Genomic DNA, 19,446 nt, shown 5'->3' on the forward strand with positions numbered 1-19,446 from the left:
ACTCACTTTCTCACAGCCACCCTCCTTCTCCTGCCCCTTCACCCATCAAATCACACACACAACACACCAGTGACGTCATTGTTGAGGGAAAAGGAAAACCGTGCCTCTACATGGAATCGTTGAAGCGTCCCCAAAACCCTGCAAAGAGCGAGCCCCTTTTGCCGATAGTAGAGCAAACGGATTCGGCATCAGCAGCTTTAATCACCAATCTCACGTTTTTTATGCTTTTGCACCGAGCAAGACCTTTGCCTCTGTGCGCGCCCGTTACCCACCGTACACTTTTAGCGCAACCGGAAGTGGCAAGATCTTTTTGTTTCCTTGCTGTGCTCCACTCTCTATGTTGGGAGATTGTTCGATTGTACGCGGATTGGCGCCGTCATCGTCACCGTTGACCTCGAACGGTGCGCGGTGTGGAGCCGCATGGCGCAAGGTACCTGCCAGCCCTTCAGCTGATGTGTTTCGATGTGTCGCACGCCAGCCACAATTCGGCTAACAAAAGAGAGATACACACACACACACGCTCAGAGGGAGAAAGCAAATGGTGATGGGGAGAAAGTACGCGCCATTAATGCTGAAATAGAACAGACTCACGTGTATTTCAACTGTATTTTTAGCGCTGCACCTCATCCGAACCTTCATTTTCATAATTGTCGTGCTTAGATAATCACATTCCGTGCACCATCCATTACGTGTGTGTGTGTGTGTGTAGCTTCAAAAGTAATTAAACGTATCGAAGTGTAGCTTTACGTCATCACTACAAGCCTAGTTCGACGTTGTGCGAGACACCACTTCCAAACGCAATTAGAGCAACAAAAAAGGAAACAGAATGAGATTAATAGGTTCCGCGTGTCTGTGCTGGAATGCAGACTCGAAAGAATTCGGGTCAACGGCGGTCCGAACAAAATGATCTCAAAACTACACCACTAGCCAAAGATTTTCCTCCCACAACTTTCCCGGTTGCGCGAAAAATAATTAAAAACATGTCGAAAATCCGTAAGATAGTGTGTTTCCGGACGAAACGGATGGGTGTGTGTGTGTGCGTGTTTGGACACTTTACAAATGGGCTGGTACAACAACTAATCCTAACAGCCAAACGTTGGTTGGGAAGCACAATAACAGCCAGCTAGCAGCCGATGTTTAGCAGATGAAAAATAATATCTTCCGTCTGGTGTCAGCTGACGCGTGTTCACCGTTCCCACTAGGCCATGTTGCACCAATATATACAACACCAACGACCTCAACCTGTGCCGACGTATGCAACCAAACAGCACGAACTGTCCATCCACTACTTTCACGCAAATCGACCTCTGCAACGTCATAAAAGTGAAGCTACACCAGACGGGCAGGCGTCGTCGCTAGAGAGTAACACATTGCAACAGCTTACAGGAAAGGTGGCGCTGTCGAAACGTGCAAGAGTTGTTGGGCGCTGCGAGAAGGGGGAAGAAGAACGGGTAGATTGAAAAATTTGCCCAATCCGAAAAAGGTAAATGTTGTGTCCCCTTTTTGGATGGTACGACGACAACAAACACCTTTGGGCAGGACGGTACATTGTCGCTGTTGCAGTTGACTAACACAAATACCCGTATGCACACAACCATGCACCAGTCAGTGCCGCGGTGGACGAAGAGAAAAGGCACACGAAGCAAACATCATCCCCCTCATTGGTAAATTGAGCAATTTTGTCCCCGTTCCACGGTACGGTGGTGCGCGGTGGAGCGCTGGGAAGCACAAATCAATAGACCACAAACGTTATAATAATAAGGACACACGGAATGGTAACGAAACAATCTTGTGCAGAATGTGCCAGTTCTGCTGCACCACCAGCAGTTTCCCGCGCTGTGTGAAGGGGGAGGATCGGGGAGTGGTGGTGGGGGGTGGGTTGCATATTGTACGGACCAAGCCAAATCCTCGCTTTTTATCAAGCCGATGCGGAAAATTGCATCCGCATGATGCGCGGAAATTCGAACTGCAGATGCATCCGTACGTACACAACCATATGTGGCCGGTGGCGGTCTACTCCCTTGGGTAACGTATAACCGTAGCGGCTGAGAAAAAAAAAATACAAAACAAACGTTCGTTAATATAACCTCTTACGAAAGACTCATGCCGATGTCACTTTTCATTTTGTACTCCCGCCCAAAAGGAGCTAAAAGACGAGCATCACACGACTGAAGTCATATTGCGTTTCGATTCGTGTCGGTATAGCAGTAGACAAGGCGATAGAATCCAATCGATAGAATTAGCTAATTCAATCACGACCGGGTTCTATAAATGGATGCTCAAAATTGGCCTTCCATTTTGTCGCTTTACAAAATTTATGAGCCACTATGAACACATGTGAATGATTTAGTTTTGTGTAGATAATATTATAATGTACAGAGAATTATTAATCATACAAGAGCTTATTGTTAAAGAAATTTGTTTTTAGACTCATAATACCGGATTTACGAGCGGTCCCACCAAACAATTATGGTTCAAAAATTCAAGTGCTTCAAACTGTGACTATAAATACAATATTGAGCAGTTGTTATAACAATAAAGTATGTTATAAGTATAAGTAGTATGTTTCATAATACGTCATGCTCGTAACAGAGGATACACAAGTTAGTCCCTCCGCTAGCTGATTTTTGTTTCTCACTATCGGCAAAGCATATTTGCCAACGCAAACAAAACCGCTACTACAGCCTTGCAACCAGTTTATAATGCAATGGAAGGAAACGCCGATTGATCGCACATAATGCAAGTCTTGCTTGATTGGATGCACTTTGCGCGCTGCATTAATGATGATGAGCACATCTGCATACCGCGATGACGCGCTCGTACCACTTAAGTTGATGTCTTCGGTCTCCCGCTCTCCTCCGTACTCTCCCATGAACCGGGATGTTTCAATTTTGTTTGCATAATATTTTACACCGATCGTTAAATGTTACTTCTTTTCGCCAGTTCGAACAGCGCCGGCAGCAAAAATCCAGGGGGGAAACCCGGACGAACCGTCGTCTTGCTGATGTATGCTGATGTTTACAAGAATTATGTACATATATTTTCCCCGATGTTTATGCCAAAGTACCGGAGCACGTTACGCGCTTACCGGGGTGGAATGTGGATCGATCCGGGTGGCAGACAGTAAAGCGCGTTTGGATCTTGTTGTTTGCTAGTTTTAGAAACCAAAATCCATGAAATAACTCCGCGGAAGCGAGACGGGAACGGAACTTGCTTTCGCTAGGCGAAAGAAAATTTTTACAAAAGCTGAAATCTGTTTAAAATCTCACAAAAGCAAAAAAAACAGGAACTCGAAGAAACGGTTAATCCCCCAGCGGGCCCAAGTGTGTCTTGTGGGGTGCGCGGGTTTTAACGGTAGGATCGTGCGTAATGATAATCACTGTGGGAGCTCCACCAACGGTGAAAATGCGGGAAAACGGGCGCACCGAGTGCTCCGGAGAGTCAATAAACGTGTCACGTCGGCACGCTAACTGACAATTTGATTACCGTGGGGGTACATTTTTCAACCGAACCTTGAAATTTTTCCGGCACATTTTCAGCGCTCGCTCCGATCCCACCCCAACGCGCGGCACCACACACCTGACATAAACACGTACACACACACACGCGGGCGTGTAACACAACACTGCACCCTCACACCCATCTTGGTGGCCAGCGTTTCATCTGCTTAGCATCAACGGGTGCGAGATTCAATCATTGCGGGGCCCATGAACAACGGATCACGAACAACATGGGATGTGTTTTTCCATGGCTGTAGCAAGTTGCCCGTGTGGGAAACAATTTTCCAAGAAAATTGAACCTTGCCAGTGGGTAAATATCCGTTTGTGTACTCGCGCCATGTGTGCCGCGGGACGCAACGCTCAGGTGTTCACACCTGTGTGTGGGTGCGTATTTTTTGCTTTCCAACCTGCAACACGATCCACGACGCGATTCTCAAAAGCACCCAGCGGGATAAATCGATCTAAGCCGAAGATTGAAATGGACATACGAAATCCCGACAATATTGACGTCCATTCCCCGTTCGAAAGGGAAACGAAGCAGTTCGAGCGCTGTTTGCTAGGGTAGGAAAGAAAAAAAAACCGCCAGAAGAAGCTGTTTGCGATTCTGCAAGTGCAAGAGTTTAGCTGCAGTTTGGCAAGTGCATCTCATCTTCATCGCAACGAAGCCAACAGCAGCCGAGTTCGGTGAGAGGAGAACCGCATGCTAACAGTCTTCCCAAACTTCCTACCATGTCTCGTGTGTGCTATTTCTGATGGACGGTACAGAACGAATAATTAATCGTACCACATCCCTTCCCTTTCCCCCAACTGCCTGGGGGGCATCAACTGGGGATTTCGGATTTTCCTGGTGCCAAAAGTGACGTCAATATTGACCCGTTTCGATCTCGCTTTATCGTAATTTATGCACCACTTCTCGCTGGGCGGTGGACAGTACACCACGTCCACGGCCCCACTTGAAACCGTTATGAAATGAGCCCCCGATGTTCTGATTAATTGATTCGGCAAAAGAAGACAGTGACAGAAGAACCGATAAGCTAACTTTGCCGCTTCTTGACGTGCGATTAATAACAAGCGCTTCCCAATGCCGTACCGTAAACCAGTTCCTGTCAAACGCGAGGTTGATCAGCCTTCAGTCTCTCCCTGGATCCCCGCTTGGTGTGCGCCTGCAGATCAATTTTCGAAAAGTTTTGCCCAAAAACTTGAGCTAAACTGCAAAAGTCTAATCCCTTTTAAAGTGCCCCTGCGCTTTCCGCGACCAAATCAGACAGCTGACATGACCGAAATTGGCGCAATCGGAAGGCGCAAACTCTCCAACAAATCAAGTCTTTCATCAGGGCACAGACCGTCAGACGGCCATCGGAGATGGCGACGACGAGGACGACTAAACTTTGCGATAATAATGGACGATAAAACGGCACACCAAGTACGGAATGGAGCAACTTTTGGGCGACACAGCGGTGAGACACTCACCATTGCCCGTGATGATGCTTGACAGGATAGAATGATTTTGGCGACAATGAGATCGAGATGGTCACACCCTTGTGGAGAAGGGAAGGTAGAGGGGGGAGAAAGACGAGGCCAGTACTTTCGTCTGTCCTTCCCGGACGGTTCGTAAACGTCAGATTAATGTGCTTAATTATTAATTCACAGAAATGAGGTGCAAATGAAGCCAAGCAGCTGGCAATTTCTTTGTAGCAGCAAGTTTTCGGTTTTATGAATTGTTCATTGTAAAATTTTTAACACAATTACTTTGGGGATAGCGAAGAAGTCATTCTCATTGGCGCTAATGTCAAACGGTTTAGGCTAAGGGGAGTTTATTTTTATGTGGACCTTTACCAGTTTCAGATGATGTGCAGAAATATGTCTTACATTATCAAGATACAAAATTTGTTTGGAAAACGTAGAAACAAATGACAAGTTTAGATTGTTGTTATATATTCCTAAGCAAGTGTATCAAATCCCTCTTATTTACCATTTTCATTCCACGAAAATAACATTCGCCAAAACTATTCGAATGTTGGTATGTTTACTTAAAATTTCTGGGTCAAACATCACATTTACATCTGCTGATGTCTCGAAGCTTGGCCCACCTCCCCCTTTCACTCCCTAAAATACATTGTGTTTAAGCAGAAAACATAAAAACGGACGTGACGGAAACTTTCGTCGAAAACAAAGGTTTGGTAGATTGCAACTAGTGGACAACAGCGTTATGTGATTGTAAGAGGGGCGATAGTTGTCGTACAACACAATAGCAGTGCAGAGGAACAGTACAAAACAGCAGAGTAAGTACAAACTTACAAAACCAGTCCCTGTCCGGTACAGGGTTGTGTGCAGTATCATCGCATTGCCCATCACAAATATACTTCCCTTACCATTTCTCAGAGTGGCCTGCTCAAAACTGAGCCAACCCGAGCTTCTATATGACGCTGAGTGAAGAACTGTAATCGTTTCGTCAGTTTAAAATATCACGAAGACACAAAGTACACCCATGTACCGTGCGGGCCATGTATGTCTACCGCAAGCCCAGGCACAGGAGAACAATCCCGGCGCGCTGTTTGCTCCAGTTTTTTCCCTTCATTTCAGTTATTCTTCTGTTTGTGTGTTGTCGTAAAAGTTTCGGTGTTGGTAGGTGCTTTGTGGTTTGTGGGTTTTCCGCTGCCTGGAAGCTGACCGGTAATATTACACCGACTCCCGAGCACTGCTGCTGCTGCTAGGAGACAGATAAAACGATCCAAGCTTATAAATAGACCAAGCCCTTTTATCCTGCCGGTTGTGTTTCCACACCAACGGATACTCCTCCTTCCTTTCGGGAATGTTCGGGCGAGTCGAGAAAAATTAAGATACTAAATGGTAGGGTATGGGGACTGTGCGGATAGTGCTGGCGAGGTAGTTAGTTATTTCAGGAGACGTACTGACCACCGGTGGCGACGGCATTGCACATATCGCCGTACCTCGATAGCACGGCAGCCACTCTTAAAGCCTACCGGGTTTTAGTGATGCAGGCACTGCAGAAATGCATTGAATCGTCCCAATTCAACGGTCCAGCATGCTTTGGGGAAATTTCTAACAGACCTCCATCAGAGAGGCGTCCAGCAGTCGTGGGCGTCTGTACGGATTCGTATCTTTTATTCTTGCACATTGGTTATCTGGATATATCATGGTCAGACAAACAGCAAGCACCAGAGTAAATTAGAGCTATATATAAATGAAAACTATCTAGGCGAAGTGCAACCCAAGGGATATCTTTCGAAGGGTAAAGGTGCGGAGAACATCCTTTTGATGTCTCACCCAGACCAGTGCAATGATCACCGTACTTCATCAATTCGCCCACGTAACTAGCAGAGGATGCAATAATATTTTGTCCATAAAAATCTAAAACAACCCTACTACAGCGCACACACCGTGTCCTTCTGCCTGCCGGGGTGTCTCATTCTGATGAGATGCATCATTTTCGGCTTTAGGTACAAGCGGATAGCACGAATGCTGGTGGAATTGTTGAGACACTGCCAAAAGCCCTTCTTTATGCCATCATAACAGTTTTTATCATATGCGACATCTTGCTCTTGAGCTTGCTAAATCTGGTATTCGACATGCATAGCGGTCTTGTGTCGTACCATACGGTACACCCCAGGTTCTAAATCTCCCGAATCGAATGAACGAATGCCAAGCATTTTACGTGCGCATACAAATCCACTGTATGCTTCTGGGGGGACTTAGCTGGAGCTGCTGGGATTGGTTAGAAATCAGTTGTTAGAAAATCAATTTGTCCAATCCGGATTTTTTGCTCTCTTTCCTTTTGTGCGATCGATTCTAACGGGGGAGCTTATGCAAAAAAAAAAAAAAAAAACATGCTGCATACGTCACTAGCAATAATTTGGTTGATTCCATGCCAAGAAATGATGCCTTTATAATTGACAGAGCACAAAAACTGGCAGACAGTCGTTTGGTTTGCTTTGGGCAGAGCGCAGACGAACATGTACAGACCTTGGAAGCTGCTCAGAGATATTCAAACGCTTCTTTGGATTTGCTTTGATATTTCTCCGCCGGGTAGTTGGGAAGCAGGCACCAAACAGCGATGCACGCTGGTTGTATCAACGTTTGTCACAACCAAGTCTCAAACATATCGGGTTATTAGGTATGATCCGAAAGGAGATTTGATTGGATATGGAGACAGCAATTGAATAAGAAACAGATTTGATATTGAAACTACCGGCGTGCTCTTGTTCCACTCGGTTTTGAGTTTGCTGAGTTGGTTTTTGAGATGCTTAACACATAACAGATCAGTTTGTAGTAGACTTCACGAGTCATTCATGTTTAGTTCACAATTTTCTTCGATGCATATTTTTATAACAGTAAGCAACATGTCAGCCAGCAAAAGAAAAGAATTTTTTTTATAAAATATGAGTAACATAATAACTTAAACATCTATTCCGATCATTGCATTCTATTGAAAGCTCGCAAAATTAGTTCTGTAAATTTGAACTCTTAAAAATCTACACACTACAGCGTGAGTCAGCTACTGTTTGCTTATTTGTTCGTTACATTGCAAAGGCTAAGATGATCGAAACAGATGAGGATATCCGTTGATCAAGATTAATGAGATTCGTTTTTGTTTTCCACAGGACCATCACTGTAACTATATATCACACTGAGCCAGAAAGAAACAAAACAAATGAACGAACTTGGTACTGTGAAGGATAGCTAAGTTTCCGGTGTAAGCTAACCTCTTGAAACATATTTCTGTTGGTCACTCGTTCTGTTCACCCTGTACTAGGAGTAATCCTTTTCTACCGTTTTTTAAACCTAGAATGCACTCAGCTTGCCGGCTGACATGTTGCCCATACTAATGACACATTTGGGTGTTGGCAGTGCCCTGCGAAGGAAGCTGCGTTCTGTTTTGTTTTTCGTGCTGATGATAATGCATTTACAATTCCAATTTTTCATCTCATTGTGCGGGCACCAAAATTCCCAATCTGTATTCGGCTCTTTATGCGATGCGATGATGTGCTGGTGTGCTGGACCAGGCTAGAGCATCCTTCGACAAGGGCAGGTGCAGTCTTGGAAGGTTTCATCATGTAGGAATGCTTCCTTAACATCATGGTACAACAGCATAACAGAGATTTGCATTTAGAAGCTAAGCTGCAACCAGCAGAAGGTCGAATGGAATTTACAACACGTACGCCACGATGGACGGCTCCAACAAAGATAAAGTAGTTTGTCATGTCGTGTATCCCACACGTATGCGAACACGTTTCGTGTGTTTGGATCCTCGTGCGCTGCGATGCGTATACGTGGAATCCCACCGGATTTGGAGTCTTTGTGTGTTCTAGAAATAACCTCACGAGACACTTTAATCTCTCCCTTACACACATTTCCCACCGAAAATGAGATCGCAGAAATTCCACACATAATCGTGGACCAGAACCGTGAAGTAGTGGAAAGTCAACCGAGACGTTTTTCACGACCTTTAAGAACATTCTCTTTTCGAAAAGGAAACTTGGCTCAGTTGCAAGGGAAGAAAAATGAATATAATGGACACTGGTGCAATCCAGTGAATTGCATGCAATAACTCAGATTCTGGGTGTGTTTAGGGAGCATCTCGGGATACCTCAACTTCCGAGCTGTGTATTTTTTTCAATTTTTAATGAGGTAAATTTTCTGAAGATTTTAATGCATACATCTTTATATAAAAAAAATAGTTCACCACTTTGAAAGCAACAACATAATCGTTTAGCATAATTAGCGGTAATAAAAATGTGAAGAAGCAACAGCAACCTTGCATGAAGCTGCCGGAATCTGGAGCCTAGGCTCGAGAGCTTCACCATCGTCGAGTGGGCCACTAACTCCACTCGCGGGTGGCTACATAGTCCGAGGGGCACATCTTCACTATTGTTTAATTTATTCCAAGTTTTAGACGAACCAACCGCAAGCAACCACCGTCGTCTGGTTACTTAAGCATAATTAGCATAAGTATTAATTTCCCCAGAGAACTTTACAGGTTTCCACTGGACTTCGCAACTCCTTGCCTCTTTGCAATGTGGCACCGGTGGCAAAAGCACTTGCCACTGTTGTAGGGCACTTTTTCCCTCCCCTTCCAGCACAGTGGTTGTTGTTTTGTTCCGTTTTTTTACGGTATTTCAAGGGCTAATAATTTTTCCCCTGCTCACCCAAAAGCTCGCGGTGAGTCTCACCAGCTTTTTTTCCGGTGAATTGAATTCACCCGCCGTTCGCCAGCATGGGCTCACGGACAAGATACAATATGTTGTTGTGCCGAAGCCAATTTCGGGCGATGGTCGAAGGCATGGCATGCGAGTAAGCCGCTTAGAGGAAAGCGAAATGGAGAGCTGATACTATTTTCGATTACAACAGCGACGCTGTCGACAATGCGGCCCGGCATGGTTTTGCCCTTGCCTCGATATCATCATCGAAGTCTACCCTGCTGTGTATCACAGCACATCGGCTCAGGTTCGTCTAAATGATATGCAAAAAAATCTTGTGCTAGTGAGTTTTAAGGGAAATGACGATGAAATGCAACTTCTTTAGATGAAGGTTTCTTAATTGATTATTTTCTTTGTAACTTTTGCACTACTTGACATGGGTTTGAATGGAATGGAATGGAAGGATGTTTCAAGCATCCACCTTCAACACATTTCCATCGCACTGAGATGAAACAGAAAAAAAAATGGTCAACGTTCCATAACATCAAAGAGACGGTACCGTACGATTAGCATGCTGCAAAAATATTTACTGTGCAAATGCAAATTTACTTCACCCCTGTATCGACCGGTTGAAAGCATTCCTCCGAGGTCGCACGAGCATTCTTCGTTCGTTCGTTGCATCATTCGGATTTCTCTTTGCATTATTTAAGGTTTAATTACTGACCGCCGGGATGATTGGAAATTGAAGGATGAAAATCAGGTAAAACATCGCACCACATGAAAGCCAAAGCGCGGTAATCGGGTGGATGAAGACTGAAGGGATAGTGGAAACAGCGCTGGAAGAAGCGACAAAAATCAATTCGACCTAAAAATAAACATTCATGCCCTGCCAGCAGCCTTTCGAAAGGAAAAATCAAAGCACATGAACGAATATCGAACGGAAAACCCGGCGGGGTCCTGCTCACGGCAAAAGACGCCACCACGCAGGAAAACCCCCCAACGGTGAGCGATGAGAAGGAGAAAGATAATAATGTGTGCTGTTGGAAAGGAAAAAGAAAGACAGTGAATGTCATACAGCATTTTGCGAAAGGATGTGCCTTTCCCGCTTTGTTGCTCTAATCAATGAGGAAAAAGGGAAATCGTTCAGCTATCACCACACAGCGTAATCGGGTAGTTCAGGTTGAAACATATTTCACAGACTGTTCCGATCGTTCAGCGAGACACACCAACACCAGCACTCTCCTCTTGTGTTTATCGGTACAAATATTTTGCAATATGAAGGCAACCTTCCAACAACGTGATTTTGCGGAGGTCGGGACACATTTGGTTGCTTTCGCTTCCACGAAGGTCCTTTTTTCACAGTCAACCTATCCTTCCTAACGAAAATATCATGTTTCCACCTTTCATATCCCGGGAGCGCCACGTTATCCGCTTCCCACACATATAGAGACACCATTCTTGTTCACTCGCTCATTCAACATTTGCCCCATTACTCCAAGCGCAGTGAGTGTGTACGGGACAGGAATGTGGCATACCCGAGAACATAACCGATAACGTCGATAATGTTTAATAAAACATAAATCGATATCCCCGTGAAGGGAAGGCCACACACACACACAGCGGTGGCATGTAGTTGGATGTTACGGAATAGCCTGTTAGCCTTCAAAAATATTTCTGCCCTTTTCACCATTTTCCGGTTATGTTTAACGTTTCATTTCCGGTCAGTTCCATCACCGTGCGCTCGCACGGCCCGGTACGGTAGTGACACGTTTGCTGCCTGGGAGTAAAATGGGACGTTCTGGTAACAGGGAACAGCTCGCTATCCTGCGTTGTTCGATACAATCGCGAAATAATTACGACCAGCTAGAAATTGTGTGTGCATACATCCATGCCCATCGTATGTCAATAGTGACGGTGTAAAGGTAAATGTTGATCGTTTTATTTTTCTAATCGTTGTATGTGTTTGTTTAATGTTGCCTACTGCAGTCACTCGTGACGCCGCGCCACTTGTCTAATCGGGGTAAATGCAGCAAATAAACCCAACCCATATACTCACCCATCAGACCAAAAAGGTGCAAGGAAAGTGTTGGGTCAGCCGTGCAATTTGTTCAAGTACCGCTCGTATGCGAAACACTGTAAACGAGATTTAATGGTTCGTTTAAAGGCTTTGATACATATGCTATCGCCATTTGCCATTCAGGTATCAATCAAACCGAGCGATAAGATAGAAAAATATCTTATCTCGTGTGGCCTTTTTGCATTATTTAAATAAACCCGTGGGCATTCAATTAGCGGCTTGCAGAAGGGGGGGGGGGGGGGGGGGGGGGGCATATGTTTTATGTTTGATAGCTACAGGCAAGATTACAGCCATCCATCAATTCGATAGTTTGGTAACAGCGAAATAATTTGTGCTCTTGTTATAATACCCTCATATCAACCAAATCAACACGTCAAACAATTGCAAGTTAGCTAAATGTACAATGCGATAGACATGATGTCGAAGTCATGGAAATTTTATCGTTTTGATTTCATGTGTCAAATAAATTAGGATTAAGCAAATCGAGGCAATACGAACGACAACATTGGCCTGGTATGGTGGTATGAACCATGAAATGTACTTCTTGCATAAACTGACGACCCATGCTAAAAAAGAAACCTTGTAAAAGAGGCCACAAGTGTATCCCTAATTACTGCTGCAATAAAAAAAACAAGTCGAAGGTTAGAGATACTTTATCATTATACGCACGGACGAACACACTCCGTACTGCTGACGTGTAGCAAAGCAGTAACAATGAAACATTCATAACCACAACTACGCGAACGTGTTTCGTTGTTCATTGTATCGTTATTTAACGAACTCCGAGAAACGAATCAACTTATTGGAAGCATCCTGAATCGGCAGAAAACAATTCATTCATGTTCTTGCCCATCGTTGAGGGATGACCGCTTTGACTGGGCAGGATATAATTGTAACTAGAAATATTCCGATCGGACCGATAGTGAGAAAGAGAGAGAAAGAGTGATACACGCACAGGAAATACTGCCGTGGTTGCCGGTATGATCCCCAGGCGCACAGTTATAACTACTAATCCTTGACCCTGGCGAGAAATATTTTTGAGGATTTTTTCGCGCATTCTTTTTTTCCTCTCGTGCGAACGAAAACTCCAAGGAACGGTAGGAGAGATCGACAGTGGTGGGTGGACGTTTTCTGGCGCCCGTTTGACAAGATACGCAGAACGCATGCGTACGCGAGGCAGGCTTCACTGAGGTAATGGGCAGCACCAGGGTAAGCGGAATCAGGGAGCTCTATTTACTTGACTCGTTTTTCCTCCTTTCGCAACCACAAAACACATCAAGTAAAAGATCTTACACGTAGCAGCATAAAACAGCGTGAGCTCGTTTAGTGTGTGGTTATGGTGCAGTGAATGACTTGGAGTTCTGGCAATACCATCCTGCTCTGGGTGAGCTTTTTGCAGCATTCCATACTAATGATAAATGAAGCTTGGTTGTACTGTTTCTCTCATCCTCGCACTGCAGTTTGAATTTAATTAGTTAAATGTTGAGCTTGAATTTTCCTTTCGATCTGCATAAGGCAACAACTTCGCTTACCTACAAAGAGAGCAGAAACATTAAAAGTTTAAACAACGGTTCCACCCAGCAAGCCAACAAAAATCTATTTCCTAAATGTATTGGATTCTGTGGAACTTTCACTTCTAAAAACCAATTCCACGACAACTTTCGGTGCGTTGTGAAGCATGAGCGCCTTTGGACTTCTTTGTTTTATTTCCTCAAAACATGCTTTACTAAATGCTAACTTTCTACCCGATACGTTACCACCTGAGGAGACACATTGGGGTGGAAGAACATCCATTACAATTCGTCCAAAAACGGTTGGTTTCAAAGCGGGGTGTAACGTTTTATCGTGCACTTTGTGTACTATTGCTCAAGGCCGAAAACATCGATCAAGCAGGACCACTTTGGCGATTAGCTTCGAACCGATCCGACAAGATGTAGAACTTATTACTTTGGTAAGTGAACAGTCGGTCATTTGCTTGCAGCAGCTTTCAGTTGTTTTCTGGTGAGTATTTTTTCTGGAGGATGGAGAATAGTAACTAACATTTAATCGATCGAGCGGACAGTTTATAAGCCATCCGGATTGAAACACACGAGTACTGTATTGGAAGTACAATTGGAAATCGTGTGTGCCCTTTGATGTTGCAAAATGTTCAATATTTAAGGCAAACGAAGCAGATGATAAGGCAACCGTATTGTTTGGGAGATTTCAACACCACAATTGGGCGAGTAACTAACGGAAGAACTTATAAACAACATGACTAGCTGTCTGGTATTGCTCCTGCTGGTGAGATCTGATACCAAACAAATCTAAATCTTCCGTACAATTTAGAACTGTGCATATCCTTTACACCTTTTCAGTTTCGTGTAAATCGAAACGGTGTTGTGTTATTTTTATCGACACCATTCTTTCCCCAAGGGTGCGGATAGATGAGCGATTTGGGTTCGTAAATCGACCGAACAGCATGACTTTGCTGCACCAGCAACCGGTGATCGGTGATTTCCCTTTGGCAGATGATAGGCACAATGCGTGCCCGAAGAAAATGGCCGAGAGCGGAACTGATCCGCCGGCGTGTCGAAAGACTATTGTTAGCTATTTTAAGAATGCCCAAGGTGTTGGGGCAATATGGCGACACGATGGGTTCCATGATGTCCGTATCGGCCTTCGACGTCTAGATTAGATGATCTACGTGTGTCCGGTGAATTTACGATACCCGCAGCTTCATTGTCGTGGCAAGCCGGACGTTCGGTTGCCGACACCCACCATGGGACCTGTTTATCTCCCTCCAAGGAAAAATTGTGTGTCAAAGTACAAACATCATCCAATTGTGCGGTTGATAAGGGGCGAGCGGCTTTATCGTGGGCTATTTGTTGACCCAACGATATGACATCTGCAACAGAGGTGTCCCCAAGTGTACACACTTATCGCGTGTTGGTGCTGCAACTAAAGTGCGCAATACAGTCGGTGGCAAAGTCAGCACCCGTGGTTGTGGCTACAACAAACAAAAAAAAGAAGATTAACCAAAGAGCTCCGGATGATAATCATTTTTGTACCATCGTCATCCCTGTTACGGCCGCTTGGGTTACATATTTTCACGCTCGGAAACGTGAAAATCTCAGTGCGAATTAAACGAGGCCTGGAGTGAACGAACGTTCACAGTGTCATCGCTTTTAATGGGATCAAATAATGACACGAGGTAGATAAATATGGTAGCGCCGCGAGGTGCTAAGTGAGTTGTTACAACAACTTGGTGCCCCTTGTTGCAGTGGGTAACTGATGGGTTTTAATTTGCAAGCAAGCAAGACACCACGATCTCGCCTTGCAAACGGTATGCAGATGGCATTACAGAATTGCCTTTTAACACTTGGTACGCTAAACGATAGGCTAGAGACGAGACTGTTGGCATGGACTCTGTGTGCGAATGATGATTGCGTCCTGGCGCAGAAAAATGAGCATCTGCTTTGGAATCAGTTTATGACAGTTTGCAACGCGACAGATGAAGAATGTCGCAGTTGACTCAAAAGTGCTTTAGGTTGGTTTCTAGAAGAAAGGGTCTCATTCGTTACTAGATAATCACCAGACAGACATATGATTCATCAACGCCATCATATTGGCTTGGAAAACTTCATTAGTTCGCTCCTTTTGCCAAAGGTGAGTCTTAGCGCACTCCGCAAAACACAACACGGTCAGTTCTGGATGAACGCCTTTTTGCACCTTAGCTTTCTAATTATTCGGCTTCACAAGCAAGCCACCGCTCGAGCCAAGACCTAGCACACTGGACGACCTGGTACCACCACCGTCGCTTATCCGCTTAAACCGAACATGGTGACCTAACCAAAAATAGCTCACCAACGACGTAAAGGTGTACCAGCGGAGTAGAGTGGTTGTGTGGCCGCGTGTGCTTCTGTTGGTAGCAGTGAAATCAATTTAGTACACCTACACGCACCGCGTCCCGAGATGACAACGCCGATGACGGCGACGTCAAAGCTGCTGTCGCATCGCATTCTGATGAACGATATCCGCACATTCGATTTCAATTAAGTCACGCCAAATCCAGTCAACATACAGGGGGCATGTGTGTTTTACATGTGTGGGGAGTGAAAGGAGAACCAACTTTACGGGCGTGTGTTGCGAGGGAACTCAGGTGTATTCTTTCCAGCTACGGTTGCGTCAGTGGACACGTATCACGCAATCGGCGAGGTTCCTAAGCCAAACCAGTTCCGTCTAACCGACGACTGCATTCGAATGACGTGATGCGTGCGTGAGTGTCTGTGCAGTGTAAGCATTGATAGGTGCTAAAAATGCGACGACTTCACCGTGGAGTGTCAAACGCGTCAAGCATGATTTAATTACTTTACCTTTCAGGTTAGGAATTGGTATTGGATAGGGCGAATTTTAGGTTTTGCGCGACAAATGTCAAACGAATAACACGCATCCCATTGTTTTCAAGGGAACCACGGCACTCGGTGATGATAATATGGTTCAACCCTGGCACGAGTGGTACGGTGTAGATAAGAGCACTATGGCAGGTGTGTGACATGGACGGTTTTCAATGTAAATTCGTAACATGAGAAATTCGAACCTTTTTGCAAACGAATGTCTACCCTAGTTATCGCCATCCAACGATGACAGGTCGGTACGCACGGTAAACCCCCAGTTCTTGGTACGCTTTGCGATACAACTTTAATCTATTTGCGTGAAACGATTTGCTTGATTAATTCGATACATCACTTTACGTTTAGCATTATCTGGTTCCTAAACCTCTCCACACGGTCCCACTCTATCATCGCCGGCGTTGCATAATGGGGATTTCTTGTAGCACCGCGGAAAGGCTTTTCAACGGCTGTAAATCGATCTTATTCTGCGCTAATGTAGCTCCATTTCGATTCCTTCCAAACGTTTCGTAATTGGGAAGACAGGGAATGTCTTTGCCGGCGTTACGTAATGGCGCAACATGCTACCCTCTACAGCTTATGTGTCGCCTGCGGATTGACATGCGAATCATCAACCAAACGATACCACCTTGGTGGTGTACATAAAACTTCCACCACCAAACTCGTGGAAGCGAAAGGATCCCATACAAACCCACTCACACGTGCGTAAGAAAAACGAACCACGACGCGCGGGATGGGAGAAAAGGATTTGCCCTCGGTTCGCAGGTAGCAAGGTAAAGAAAATCCCTTTTTTCGTGGCACAAATGTATTACCGGTCTCGGTTGTTCCGCACACGAATGGCGGATCCTTTTTTTCTGCCATTTTGCCTTGAAGCGGTCGCGGCATCTAAACGGTTGTTGGCGCTGTTAAAAGGACAAAACCACCTGGCGAAGAACGGCTCTCTGTCGGAACACAGCAACAACTAGCTTGCACTGGCACCGAGAGTGGAAAAGCTTATTTTAAAGTCCCATCCTAGAGCCATATGCGACGGTGCTGCTTTGGAGGGACACGAAGGACATGTAAGAAAAAAAAAAAAGATCTGGAGAGGATGGTTTTCGCCCATCCATTCATCGTAATAGTATGCTGGCACCTGTTCACCATTTCAAGCGCTAGTATACCCTTTCATTCCAAATATACTTATAAGGATTTCTTTATGCAAGGCTTGGAAAGAGATTTTTCCATCACTTCCAGAACTTGTCCCACGGAAACAGATGGTTCTACTCGCAATTAGAAATACCAGTGTTCTTTCCAGAAGTCCCAACCAACAACTGATTCATTTTACTCATTTGTTTGTCGGATTGTTGGAAGTATTTTTCCCACTAGCCCGCATGTTTTGCAACTGGAGTGAGAAAATGTACCAGGAATCTGGAACCCCACAAGCAGACGAAAGAAGGTTGATGACAGTGGTGGCACTAGGTGGGAAAAAGGGGCGCTCAGTGCTGTAAAATACGAAATGAAGCACCTTATCCCCTTCTCGTTTATGATCGCGTTAGGCTCAAACAAACGAGAGCAAGTGTGAGGTGAGGGAATTAAATAATAAAAAGAGGGAAAAAAGCCCCGAATCAACAGTCTAACGATGATGATGTGTTTCGATGCAATGAATGGATGCCGTAAAATGTGCGAACTGGACGAGAAGTGAATATAACGAGCAATAAGGATCGGGAAGAACAATGCAACAACACGCGTCGGGCTGCGGATGCGACCCACGGTAAATGTATTGTATGACAAAAAGGGCACTGAAACAACCTATACACAGCACGCGTCAACAGTTCTCGAGCATCTTGGCATTTTATGTACTACCCACCCACTCTCCCGACATGCTTAATGAGTATGGACAATGTAGGTTTTACAATTTTATGGGAAGTATTTTCGGGATGACAAAACAAAAAAACCATTCCTACGCCTAAACGGGTTGAGCAGTGTTTGGGGATACGAATGATACGCTTCTGAGGGACATGGCATCGAGTCGTGTGACTAAGGAGCAGAAGGTATGATTAAAAAATAAAGCGGATTTAGCTGCAACACCTTTTATCCCCCTCTTGCTACGTGTATGCAGTAAATTACAGGCTGTTCCAGAGATACGCGATTGTGAGTAGAATGCGGGTGCTTAAGATGGGTTAAGAATTTTGGAAATACAGTAACAAACGTTATGCGATCAGTTTGAAACGTATAGTCAACTGACTTGTTTCGTTATTGACAGTGTCGAATATGAAATAAATTCCGTACTATAAGCTCACAATTCCACAACTCCAAATCTTCGCGTATCTTCGGGACTACTTGTATATGCTATATAAATCGACCCAAAATGATTACGATGATCGATGATTTGTTCTTCTACTCGAAAACAGATGAATAAATAACACACAAAACCGATTTTGATCGCCGGAGAATCTTCAATGTCCCATTGTAAAACTCTTCAACACATTCTGTAAAAAAACATTCAAATCTGAAATCTATAACAATTCGTCGCATAAAAAAAACAAAGACGTAAATAATCGTACGAAAGGAAAGAAGATGAAAACATAATAGAAAACTAAAAGGTACGAAGTGGGGTTTAGTGAAAAGTTGTGGTAAAAAAAAAACATCAACAAAATTTGAAACGAAAATTGTAAATTGAAATCATTGTCAGCTTTGAAGGGACATTCTTCAAACATTTACCAAATAAGGTTCACTCTTCGATGGATTAGTAGTAAACTCGGTGAAGGTAGAACAAGTGGTGTGTTCGGAAGTAATAGTAGTAGAAAATAGTAGTAATAGTAGTGGTAGAAGAAATGGTGATGGTGTTGATAAGACAGTGGTGAGAATATGTTTGAACCAAAACACGGATAGAAAGCATGTTCAAATACCTGAGCTTTGTGCATATACTAGGGTGACTGAAACTAGCACGACTAGTGTCGAGCAGCGCAAAATCCGTTTGCAATCCATCCTGCTGTTGTTGGAGGTTGTTTGTTTCGGGTCAGGTTGTGTTTTAGCGTTGTCCTCTCTTAGATGCTCCTCCTTACCAGCACTCGGCGCACTTCGCAAACAGACCCCTCCGTTATATCCGCACAGATAGCCTTCTGGAAGATGGTGATTGTGAAACGGGTTGTAGTCGTCGTTCTCGCCTGGCGTTTGCGTTTTTCTCCGGTGTCCTCTTCCCTTTCTTTGTCCGGAAAGATATTGGGATCGTGCAGATCAAGGGAGGTTGGTACAGGAAGCCTTATTCCTGCTACCGTCGTCCTCGCGGGCCTTGCAAGCGTTGGCGCAGGGGATCCGTACGTACACCCGGTGCTTCCGTGATG

General features: G+C 44.6%; 1 protein-coding gene across 1 annotated transcript in view; it reads right to left on the reverse strand.

The window, feature by feature from the left end:
• LOC128711420 (uncharacterized) overlaps window positions 1-19,090 on the reverse strand; it is a 44,406-nt gene extending 25,316 nt beyond the window's left edge. Inside the window, exon 1 of the mRNA XM_053806291.1 lies at window positions 19,010-19,090. Within this exon, the coding sequence (XP_053662266.1) occupies window positions 19,010-19,090 (81 nt within the window). The remainder of the gene's footprint in view (window positions 1-19,009) is intronic.
• Between the last annotated feature and the right edge of the window lie 356 nt (window positions 19,091-19,446).

This window comes from Anopheles marshallii, chromosome 3, assembly GCF_943734725.1.
Source record: "Anopheles marshallii chromosome 3, idAnoMarsDA_429_01, whole genome shotgun sequence".
Lineage (NCBI taxonomy): Eukaryota > Metazoa > Arthropoda > Insecta > Diptera > Culicidae > Anopheles > Anopheles marshallii.